Below are 12,939 nucleotides of genomic sequence, written 5' to 3'. Positions count from 1 at the left end.
ATTTAACCTCCATTAGTGGAATTGTAATAGGACACAGACAAGTAGGCAGGAGATCATTTTATCATACCAATCAGCCAGACTTCTCTGCTGTGTATTAGTTTGGCCCTCGTAGGATAGAGAAGGAGGGAGAGGTTGCTGGGAAACTGTTTCCTTTCTGAGTTGTTTTTCCTCTTCCTTTCTCTCTCCCAACTTCTTCTCAGAGCTTAGCATCATCAATCCCCTAATCTCCTAAGTGCATCCTGATTTACCTGGGTACTTTTCCCCACTCCTTCCCATCTCACCTTAACCTCCATTAAATCTCATTGTATCCTTCTTTCAGATTGCATTAAATTGTGACTCATTTGATCACTTGGACCCCAAGTCTCTACATTCTAGGCCATTACTCAAGTAAAGGCTAACTGTCTTCCTGCCTTGTGTAAGCTCACTCCAGACCAAGGGTTTTAGCTTTTGATTATTGGGAAAGGATTAGATTAGCTAAGCTTTCAGGCTTGTCCACAGTGCTGTCCTAGACCTTTTGATCTCCTTTTCTGTTTATACCAAATGGTTATAGAGTACCATATGATGATACGTGTTATTACCACTAGATTAGGTTACAGTAGATGAATTTTGTTATATCTACATATGACAGTCTTTGTTATATGTATGTATAATTGCTTTGCAACTTGAAAATTGAGGCTGAACCACTTACAGGTATCTAATAACTTATTGGCTTTTCAGAGACTGAAAAACCTATGGAAAAGGTAGAATTTGAGCTAGACGTTAAAGGATGGGTATACTTATTTCTGTAGGTAAGGAGGAAAGACTTAAGGGGAGGAGCATGCAAATTTGGATCATTGTGAGTAGATCTTTTTCTACTTTTTCAGAGAGTTGATGTAGTAGGAATAAAACTAGATGTTTGGAATCAAACTTTGGAAAATCCTGAATGTTCAACTAAGATGTTTGAATTAGTAGGCTTTTGATATGTCCTGTGAATTCATTTATTTGTTTTTTCTTGATTAATGTATACATACAACTTAGTTCTGAGATTCCCTAAGAGAGTCACATATTCAATGCATCCTTAACCACTTGACATGGTTCATGTAAGCTGATGGCCACTGCCAAGTCTCTTTTCTACTTCAAGTACTTGTTCCTTGGGGAGAGTGTCAGATCAGCTACTTTTATCATGATGCTTTACTTCTCTCTGCCTGTTGTACATTCTGAGCTGTGCCTGATCAGCCTTTCCCCCAATTCTTCCTTGTTAATCATCAGGTTCCAAGTCAGCAGTGAGTGTCTGCTTATCACAAGAGTTGTGAATTCTTATTTAAAACTTTCTTTGTATTTCCTTCACTCTTAAAAAGGTTGTTGGATATGTAGTTTGTTTATAAGATAGCTATTAACTTTCCTGTTTCTCTTCCTTTGCAGACCTAGAGGATCAAGACATAATGGGAGCATTTTTAGACAAACCAAAGATGGAAAAACATAATGCCCAGGGGCAGGGTAATGGGTTGCGATATGGGCTAAGCAGCATGCAAGGCTGGCGAGTTGAAATGGAGGACGCACATACGGCTGTGATCGGTTTGCCAAGTGGACTTGAAACATGGTCATTCTTTGCTGTGTATGATGGGCATGCTGGTTCTCAGGTTGCCAAATACTGCTGTGAGCATTTGTTAGATCACATCACCAATAACCAGGATTTTAAAGGGTCTACAGGAGCACCTTCTGTGGAAAATGTAAAGAATGGAATCAGAACAGGTTTTCTGGAGATTGATGAACATATGAGAGTTATGTCAGAGAAGAAACATGGTGCTGATAGAAGTGGGTCAACAGCTGTGGGTGTCTTAATTTCTCCTCAACATACTTATTTCATTAACTGTGGAGACTCAAGAGGTTTACTTTGTAGGAACAGGAAAGTTTACTTCTTCACACAAGATCACAAACCAAGTAATCCGCTGGAAAAAGAACGAATTCAGAATGCAGGTGGTTCTGTGATGATTCAACGTGTGAATGGCTCTCTGGCTGTGTCAAGGGCCCTTGGGGACTTCGATTACAAATGTGTCCATGGAAAAGGTCCTACAGAGCAGCTTGTCTCACCAGAGCCTGAAGTCCATGATATTGAAAGATCTGAAGAAGATGATCAGTTCATTATTCTTGCATGTGATGGTATTTGGGATGTCATGGGAAATGAAGAGCTCTGTGATTTTGTAAGATCCAGACTTGAAGTCACTGATGACCTTGAGAAAGTTTGCAATGAAGTAGTCGACACCTGTTTGTATAAGGTAGCTAGACTTTTCTTTTTAGATGAAATGATTTTATGTCATCTTAATTACTACTCTAGTATATAATCATCTTAGAACCTATAGTACTCAGAAATAAGTTTTTGGTGCAATTGCAGGATACTTTTCATCAGTTATGAAAATAACATAGGAATACTTCTTAGAAATAAATTACGCGGTTACCAAAAATGCAAGGGTTATAATCTGAATGTTTAGTCTTTTAGTAACCATGACTACTTGAGCTTTTTAATATTGTGGAATTTTACCAAAGGTAAAAGGCTGTATCATGTTTTAAAAAAGGGAATGGGGAGGGTTAAGCCTCAGTGTCCATATATGAAAAGCATTTTAGAATTTTAATATTTTATTTTTACCATGTGATATCTCAGTACATTTATGGAAATACTTTGAGACTATGGTCTAATGAATCTGTAGCACCAACAGAGGATTTAGTGATCATTTGGTGTGATGTAATAGAAATAGCCTTGGACATGGAGTCAGAAGAACTTGGTATGAGACTGTATGACTTCAGGTAAGCTATTTAAATTGTCTGGAAAATCAGTTTCTTTAATTGTTTAAAAAAGAGAGAGAAAGAGAGATATTATTACCCTGTCTCATGGGGTTGTTGGGATGATCAAATGGGATCATGTATTTAGATGAGCAAGAGAAGGCTCTGCGGACTTAAGAGTCAGACCTAGAATCAAATCTTAACCTCTGTTACTTTTGTACTCTATAGTCTTGAACAAATTGTTCCACCTCTCTCAGCTGTTGAATGGAGAAAATAGTATCTAACTCATAAGACTGTTGATGAGCTAATGTATACATATGAAGTACCTAGTTTTAGCAAACAGTGTGTGCTTGATACATGCTGCTCCCTTTTCTAGAAAAGTTAAAAATGTTACACAATTTACTTCTTTAGTTGCAGCGCTAAGACTAGAATCCAAGTCCTTGACTTAGGTGCAGTGTTCTTTACACCACAGTTCTATTTTGTCAATAATGCTCATTAACTAATTCTTTGTGTTTAACAAATGGTGATTTTATAAAACTCTTCTGAGGCTGTATATTTGATGTCCTTTTAAAACTCGGAAATAGGAAGTCAACATAATATTCTCTGGTTTTATATGTACAACTGCCAGCTGTGCTTAAAATCTTAATTAAAAATCAGGTTTATGTAACATCCAACACAAATCAAGTTTATGTAACATCCAACACATATGTTAAAAAAATCAATAGAGCAACAACTTGGTAGTACACACTATTGTTGTTAATTTCTGAATTTGGGGGGAACCAAAGAAGGATGCTTAATGTTCTTTGTCCCTTTTAGTATAAAAAAGGGACAAAGTGGCATTCATTTGTTAGGTTTATTCTGTAGCACTTGAGAGTTAAATACTTGTTAACTAAATTAAAAGCTGTTTTCTTGAGAGACTTGGTCAGATTCAGATATTAGTAAATTATGACTCAGATTCTACTTTATCTCTTCTGCATTATGCTCTATTTTTAAAATTGTTCAGTATCTTATCATTTGCCTCATTTTTATACAATTTTCCCCCAATATTTTAAATATTAAATTCTTTGTATTGTTTGCTTAAATTGATGGTATAACTTCAATTTTCCCATATAGGGGAATTAAATACTTAAAATTTTAGAACTCCAATTACTAATAGGAAGAGGAAGTCTGATTTTTGGGGAGGCCAAAATTGATTCAAGTATTTTAATTATAGCATTTTGAATATCTAGGTGCCTTTAAAAATGAATGTACTTCCTAGAAGTTGAACCTTTTTTTTAAATTATGAAAGTTAAAAGCTGGTTTATAAACTTTATATATGTAGTTTTACTTCTAATTCCATATTTCTACTTATTATGAAGCAAATTAATTAGCCCCATAATTTATTTTAAATGTAAATTTGTCCAAAAATAAATTTGTCAAGTATATGTGTAACTACAAATCATGTTGTAAAGAATATCACTAGAATTTTCTATCTTGTTGAATTGAATGAATGTATGTCTGTATGTGTATTTGTGTTAGGTATCACTTCATGTTAAGTAGGCCACCAATAAATGTTCAGAAATATTTCTTTTATAGAGCTTTAAACTCTACTGCAACAATCATTTTTTTAATCTGTAGTGTTTCTCTCCTGTCTTTTGGAGTATTGGTTATTCTGTATACCATATGTACAATATATGTATTGGGGGGTGCCCCTCCACATGTGCATATATTTTTTTCTCTCCTTAAAAACAATATATGTTTTCACTAGAACAAGTATAATTGGCATGACTGTAAAGGTTCTCAAAGCTTTGAAGAGTAAAAAGAAAACAATATTTTCTCAAACTTTTTTCTTCCCAGGGAAGTCGAGACAACATGAGTGTGATATTGATCTGTTTTCCAAATGCACCCAAAGTATCGCCAGAAGCAGTGAAGAAGGAGGCAGAGTTGGACAAGTACCTGGAAAGCAGAGTAGAAGGTGGATCATTTAACAAAAAATAAGTAGCTTTATTAAAGAAAAACCTCAACATAATCAAACTTTAACATTTTAGCTTTTAGATCTTTACATGCCTTTGACATTTAGTGTACAAAAGTGGGAAAGGGCATTTCTGTAGTAGCTGTTTAGGTATTTGTTATTGTCCTATCACAGTTATATTAGAAATAGCAACTCGGATGGCCCAGTACATTCTGTTCAGGATTCTTTTGTTTAAAAAGGCTGAAGTGTTGTGTGCTTTCAAATTCTTGATGAATTCATTGGCATGAATAATTTTATGCCAGGAAAGTCTAATTTGTGGTTTATTTAATTATAACAGATTTTTTATGATGGTGATAATTTGAATACCATCTTTCTGTGTAAAGCTGTGTGTATGAATTTAAGATCTTTGGGACTTTAAAAAAAATAACTTGAAGATCATAGCCTGGTTATTAACAACTTTCATGTGCCACAGCTTTAAAAAATTTATTTTAAACTGTTCCAAAGCTTCTTGACTAAGCCATAAACTGCCTCACCTAGACAACATAAACCTGAATAGAAGACATACCTGAATAGAAGACATACCTGGCATATATCTCTACCTGGCAGAAATATAAATGCCGAATAAAATCAAGAAATAAGTTGGGAATTACAGAAGTGTATTTGTCATAATTCTGCAAATTACTTTGAGACAATTAGAAAGGTATTTGTAACTCAAGTGTAATGCCTTTAAATATTTGAAAAACTTTTAAATGATCATTGATACAGCTACTATTTGCCATAACTATTAAGTCTCCCCAGAGAATTCCAGTTTACTGCATATATGCAATAAGCATGTATATTATGCAGTTTCTTTAAGCAGAAAAATTTGACATGCCAATAATAGTGTTAAAAGGCATTTTTGGCTCCTAATGTCATTACATTGCACGTTAAAGACCTTTAATAGCATGTAAACATTGATACACTATACACTATTATATCCTGCTGTGCCTGCATTATTAAGATTAATATGCACTTTAATTTTGTTTTCTCCCTTTTTGCTGTTTGATACCAATTATAATTAGTCTGATATTAGAATCATGGTTGGTTTTGCCGTACTGTCTGGAGCTGCTATTTTGTTTTTATTTCTCTCCCCTACTTGATAGTGATATATCTAGTATGTGTATATAGTATTTAGTATTTCATTCACTGGACATACTATTCAATGAGTTTGTTTCCTCACTGTTTCCAAGGGTCTTGGAAATTCTTTGTTTTAAGTGATTCATTTCAATATAAGTTATCAGTGAGATAAAATATTTAGAATGCTACCAAGTCATAGCACATTGGTTCAAACTGCTGGATAGTGGAAAAATATGAAACCTGAAGAAGAATATGTATTGGGATATGTTGATATTTAATTTATTGGCACTTTAACCTGAGTGTACATGTTTTCTTATCAATTTAAAGAAATAATTAGTTTTATTTACTATGAAATGGGGTCAAATTTTAGAAATGAATTGCTATTTTTTCTCTTTAGTGTGCACTCTTAAGTTTTTGATGCAATTCTAAATAATTGCTTTAGATAAGTAATTTTATGTTACAATATTAAGTTTTATATTGCTTATTATCAAGCAAGAATTGCCACCTGAACAGACTTTACATTAATCCTCAATATTTTTGGTATGTTGAAGTGTTGTTATACTTGTACTGTTCAACTGGAGATTATTATGTCATAAATTAAATACAGTATTATTTACTGAGGTAGATTTGATGAGACTGCATCTAGTTAAATATTACAGTAATTAAAAACCACTACTATATTTTAAAACGTAGAAAGAATGTAAAACATAGAAAGAATGTATTTGCATTGTAAAAGTTGTTATATGTCTTAAAAAGTGATAAATACTGCAATCAGCTTCCAAAACAGGCACTGAATACCTTTTTCTTTTTTTCTTTCTTTAAATACATGCCTTCACTAAATTGCTGTGACCTATTAAACCTCATTTTATTTGCTTTGAATACTTTTGGCTTCTCTGTCCACACCACAGCAAAGGACAAAGGCTTTAAGCTCTCCTCCTATGATATTCTAAATACTTGGCTCTCTAGGGTTGTGAAAAGATTCAGCTCATAATTTAAACCATACCACTTAAGGTTGTGGTCCTTCTAAGCCAATTTAAGAGGATACTTGTGTCATGTATGTATTTTTATTTGCTACTGACTGCCCAAGCTTTAAAGTTGCTAATTTGGAGATAACTGATAGAATCCCTCAGGCTTGGTGCAGGGGCGGGGGGCAGAATATGTTTATACATGAGTATGTGGAACATAGATATTCTATACATATATATTCCTTAATAAAAGCATTCAGTCTTTTTACAATTCTAATTAAAATGTATAGTCCAAGAGCAATTAAAGGAATAGTTCTTAAATTTTTTTTCTTTATTTTTTAAAGCACAAAGAATCAAGGCTAGTGTAGTATTAATGGTCAGATAGTTTAAGTGTATTGTCCCATGTGGAATAGGAGATATAACTGTTTTTAAAGTCTTATATTATTTTTTTAAAGAATTTGTCTTCCTGTAATTTTATTCACAATTAAAATATCCTAATTTTTATATTTTAACAAAGGAGATGTATGAAACATCAAATATAGATGATTCAAGGTAATGTTTTTAGACCTGAAACCATCATTGATTGAATTTATCATCAGTGTTCATTTATATTGTATCTAGTTATCTATCCAATAATTGTATTGGCTTAGCAGAGACTGTATGTTAAGTGTATTACAGCTTTAGATTGTGAAATTGTGCAGTTTAGGTCAACATCAAATTCCTTTATTTTTGTACAGCAAATTTCCAGCATTAGAATCATGTAGAATAAATATACTAGATGTTAAAGATTATACAATAAAGGAACTTGGCAAACCAAATCTGAGATCCTTGCTTTTTGTTCAGATTAAAGACTGGTTTAAAAAAAAGCAAAAAATAAAAGATGGTAAAATTTGGCCTTAATCCTCAAAGGACAGTTTGAGCCATTTAAAGAAGTATGGGTAGCAGTGTCTGTCTTTTAATATGTGGCTTTAATGATGAATTAATATTTTGAAGCTTGATCAAAGGATGAAAGGTCTTTACATGCATTGTGATTTTCAAAGGTATTTACAAATTGAGAACTAGAATGATCTACAATGATGACAAAGAAAATTTCTTAGTGTAAATAATGGAAAACAAAAAATTGAACATATAACTTACAAATACCCTCGGCATGATCTTAACGTTTAGAATAAATATGCTGAAACTCCAGGTAAAGACTTCCTGTACTTAAAGTGAATAGTTGGAGAGCTCTTTAAGTTGTCTGTGCATAATGGTTGGTATTTTGTGGTATGAATAACAATATGCATCTGCATGGCAACACTGCCGATCATATCACTCTATCCATTTAATAACTGAATGTTTTGAAATTAACAATTTTAAATACAGTTGTATGGTTTATCAAATTTTTTCTTTTTAAAAATTTTGTCCTGAAATTTAGCCTTTTTCCATTCTGTAGGCTTTGTTCAAGCAATCAACTAAGGAAATGGTATATATCTATTTATTGCTTAAAGATACTTTAGACAAAAGTTAAGCTGAGAGTGGTGTTCAAGTACATGACCTATTCTGCACATGCTACTTAATATCATTTTGCAAATATAAACATATGTAAACATGATTTGGGTTAGTATATAATCAGTAAATCCCCCATACTTAAAGGTTTTTTTTTTTCTTTTTTCAAATCTTGAAACTGTTTATTTTTTTTAAAAATCTGTGTACTGTATTTTCAGGGCAAAGTTCAGGAAACATGTTTCCAGTCTAAAGAGAGGAGTTAATCTCCTCAGATGTAATTAGTTGGCATCTTAAGAGGAATATCCTCATTTGTACACACATATCCCTGATTATGGTAATACATTGATTTTAATATGAAATTTTTTCACATTTTTATCTTGTTTATTTTCATTCTTTTAAGTTAATCTGGAAAGTATTGTATCTCGTATCATTTTGTACATCCCTTTGTCATCAATTTTCAAAGGTCAATTTGATTTTTATTTTTTTATATAGTTTAGAAAATCTCAGATGTGGTAAATGCCATCTTTAAAAACCTAAGTTATCTTTGTTTCAGTTTTTTTAATTATTATTAAATTTGGATAACACTTACAAAAAAAGTACTTCTGATTCCCAGAAATCATAAAGAAGCAGGGGGAAGGCGTCCCTGACTTAGTCCATGTGATGCGTACATTAGCGAGTGAGAACATTCCCAGCCTCCCACCAGGGGGTGAATTGGCAAGCAAGTAAGTTATATTCTGCATACTCTTACCATCTATCTCTGTACATGAAAATGTTAGGTGTCCGTTGATCAAATGTGTATTTACCTAATTTCTAAAGTGACTTCAAAATGTTGAACCTGTGGTTCGGTGTTTTTCAGTATTAATGATAAATGGTGCTTACTTAGAATAGGTATCAGAATATCATTGTAACTAATTACACTGAAGGCTGTCTTCAGTGGAGGCTTAGATTACACTGATGGCCTCATATAGCATAAATGAGATAATACAGTGAAAGAAAATTTTAAACTAAATTACATAGTACTACAAAATTCTAAGTGTCATTATTATTCCTACTATTATAATTTGATTTTCTTAATCCCTGGATAACTGAACACCCCATGGATGAGCGTTTTTCTCTTCCAACTGGGCCATTTTTCTGTTATCTCTGATTTTCCTAGTGTTTTTGGTTGTTGATGCTGGTTGGTTGGGTTTTGGTGTAAGGCAAGATAGGTAGATGCATTTCTTGCTTTTTTTCTCTTTCCACTTTAGTTCCTAGAACTGTGGGCTAATATGTGTTAGATACTAAGCTTACATCTTTATAAACTACAGTAGAGACTTTAAGCAATTTTATAATTCAAGGCTTAAAACATTTTTACCTCAGATATCCATGTAATTGACCTACAAAGATATATTGACTAATTTCCTTGATCCTCCACTTGATCTGTAAGTGTAGCCATGTTCTTTAATCATTTCATGTAATTGTAAAACTTACTGTTTGGAGGTTTTATTTTTTGGAAATTGTTTCTTCCAATATGACCTTCTGTGAAATGACTGTCTATAAAATTGCTTCAAATCAGTTTTGTAAGTAGGGAGGCTTATAACTTATAAATACCACTACTGATTTCTTATTTTTAATAAAATATTATACAAAAAGTAATTCCTAGACTTGCCAGGGAAATGTCATATTTGACATTTCAGTTTTAATAGAGCTTTTTTAAAGGGGCATTATGAAAAGCAGAAATTTAAGTGTAAAATATCTAAATTATTTTACCATAACAGATATTGAAGTTATTTCTACTTCACAACATTCAGCTCTTAACCAGAATATATTAATACTATATCTTAAGAACTGCATTGTCATTTCTGACTCATAACCACTAAATGCCAGTTCAAACAGAAGCAGCCCATATAGACTGATTTTTTTTTCCAAGCCATGACTTTCAGTCTTCTGTTAATTGCATTAGTAGAGTGTTAACATTCCAGAATAAATTCACCACTACTTGAACAGGGGGGCCCAAATATCTTAAAGTGTGGCTCACTTCTTGACAGTAAGAAATAGAACTAAAATAATTTAAGTGTATGATTATCTTTGACATTTTAATGAACACCTGGCTATGAGAAGCAGTTTTGTGCTCTGAAGAATTAACTTTCTGCATTTTTTTTCTAAATTTAGGCGGAATGTTATTGAAGCCGTTTACAATAGACTGAATCCATACAAAAATGATGACACTGTAAGTGGCATTTAGCTCCCTCTGCTTTCCCTTCCCCTCTACTCTAAATGCATATCCTTCCTACCTGTATTTGCAGAGCTGTTCATTGCACCCATTCTCTTACACACACCCCTGACTGCTCTGAACTCTGCCAGCACCACAGTTCTAGTGCTTGAGGATATAATCATGGTGAGTGGCCATTTAACTCAAAAAAGAAGAAAGTCCCTTTTAATTATTCTGGTTTTTTAAAGCCTCTCCAAGCAATCAACTTCAGAAGTTTTCCGCCACTAAATGTTTTTTTGAAGTTGGGAATATCTCTGCTCAGAATCTTGAATTAATTGAGTTTTGTAAGCAGCTGTAACAGAGCTTCAGAATGCCCATCTCCATTAATGCCCATTCTTTGCCAAGAACCCTGCATATTTCATTTAAATGCTAGAGAATTCTGTTTATATAAAGACATTTAGAATGCCCTATTCTCCAGTTAAGTTTCCTGTTACAATTCTGTTGTAGTATGGTGATTACAGAAAAGTGGTAACTTAAAAATCATTTGGGCCTGGCTCTGAAATATTTTATATATTGCATTATGAAGCTTCCTCAAATCTCTTATTACTTGAGGTTTTTATGCAATAAAAATTTGTAAGGTAGTGTTCTAAAAATTAATTGGGTTTATTGAAGAGAAAAATAAAATTCTTTTTAGTAGTTGACTGGTTTAGAAATACATTTGGTCAACCTCATGGTAAAATCATATTTCAAATATTTTATTCCAAAACAAAACAAAGGGTTCACAATTCTTTGAACAGATTAAATATTGATATTTCATAAACACATGTACACATATATTTTAGAAAACATTTATATTCTAAAGGTCAGCTTTACAAAACCTTATCTTTCTGCATTACCCAGGAAATAATGCATCTCTAAGTTTTAATTTAGTTCCTTGTTTTGCTTTGTTTCCTTTTATAAAGGACTCTACTTCAACTGATGATATGTGGTGAAACTGCTCATCTAGCCATGGAGTTTACCTTCACCTCCAAAGGAGAGTACAGCTCAACCTCCTTGAACCTTTTAAACATCCATCTTCAACTTTAAAGAAGGGCATGTATGACATGGGTGAGAGTGATTACACCAGAGAACTTCAGCAGTACCACAGCTAGCCCAGAACTGATTTTTTTTTTTTTTTTGTAAATTTGAGACGTGATTTCAAACCATAATTCATGTTGTAAATCAGACTCCAGCAATTTTTGTTGTATGATTTTGTTTTTTGTAAAGTATAATTGTCCTTGTATAAAATGCTCATATTTAATTATGAACTGCTTTAAATCACTATCAAAGTTATAAGAAATGTTTGGCTTGTTGTGTGACGCAACAGATATATAGCCCTTTCAAGTCATGCTGTGTTTGGACTTGGGACAGGGAGAGCAGCAGCCATGTCAGCTAGACGCTCAAATGTGCACGTGATTATGGAGAATTATTCCAAAATCTTACAAAGCTGAATATCCAGGGAGTTAATTGAAAACCAGTTTAATGTTTTTGGCAGTGGGATTGGCATTGTCGATAAAGCTGGTCCCTTCATTTAACTGTTTTAGGTTCTCTCCTTGTTGCCATGAGTATTGCAGGTAATACAATATATTCATAAGAATATCAATCTTGGGGCTAAAATGCCTTGATTCTTTGCATCTCTTTTACAAGTCCTTACATTTAATTACTAATTGATAAGCAGCAGCTTCCTACAAATAGTAGGAGACTGCCACATTTTTGCTATCATGATTGGCTGGGCCTGCTGCTGTTCCTAGTAAGATATCCTGAATTCCATTTTATCAATAAAGCTTGATTTAACAAACAAGAAATTTAATCATGTATGTGTAATTCCTCCTTTACTCCGCCCTTATTTTAAAGCACCATACGTCTATAAATGAGAATTTTTCTCATGGGGAAAGATGTTAGTCTCTTTTAATTGGAAAATACTGTAACTCAAGGCATAAGTGGAACTGTTTCCCTTCCATTAGAAAGACTATAAAAGATTTAAGTCTCTGTTGTTCCTTGATCTATTTTTAAATGGGTTTCTTTCAGGCTGCTTATTTTTTCATTTAGATGTGTTATCAGTCTGAATTTGCCTACTGTTTAGTTAAAATAATTGTCAAAGTTTGACAATCTAACAACCTATTGTAGGGGTGTATGTGTGTTTGTGAGTGTGTGTGTGTCTGTGATTTTTAATTAGCCCATGTCTTTAGAATCCAAATAGTTAAGATGTATTTAGTGATTTGAAATATAGCATGTTGATAATATTTAGCTGTCGGCCTTTAAAAATAACTTTCAAAAGCTTAAAGAATTGTAGATAAAAAATAACCTAATTTAATTTAGGCTTAAATTCCTCTGATTAAGCATGTGCAAGTAAGTTTTAAAATCTGTCACATTGAAAAGACTCTACTGTTCTGTGCCCTTCTGTATTTTTGTCTCTTTAGGTTGAATATTGT

General features: G+C 33.0%; 1 protein-coding gene across 2 annotated transcripts in view; it reads left to right on the top strand.

Moving 5' to 3' along the window:
- The window catches only part of PPM1A (protein phosphatase, Mg2+/Mn2+ dependent 1A), a 47,346-nt gene extending 35,034 nt beyond the window's left edge, over nt 1-12,312 (top strand). For both annotated transcript variants that reach the window (XM_007466031.1, XM_007466032.1), the window contains exons 2-6: nt 1,402-2,255; nt 4,594-4,711; nt 8,891-8,999; nt 10,429-10,486; nt 11,431-12,312. In XM_007466031.1, coding sequence (XP_007466093.1) covers nt 1,402-2,255; nt 4,594-4,711; nt 8,891-8,999; nt 10,429-10,486; nt 11,431-11,460 — 1,169 coding nt within the window. In that variant the 3' untranslated portion in view covers nt 11,461-12,312. The remainder of the gene's footprint in view (nt 1-1,401; nt 2,256-4,593; nt 4,712-8,890; nt 9,000-10,428; nt 10,487-11,430) is intronic.
- The last annotated feature ends 627 nt before the right edge of the window (nt 12,313-12,939 follow it).

This window comes from Lipotes vexillifer, unplaced genomic scaffold (genome assembly GCF_000442215.2).
Source record: "Lipotes vexillifer unplaced genomic scaffold, Lipotes_vexillifer_v1.1 scaffold25, whole genome shotgun sequence".
NCBI classification, from domain to species: Eukaryota; Metazoa; Chordata; class Mammalia; order Artiodactyla; family Lipotidae; genus Lipotes; species Lipotes vexillifer.
The sequence above is the reverse complement of the archived record's forward strand: the minus strand, read 5'-3'. Positions and strand labels throughout refer to the sequence as shown.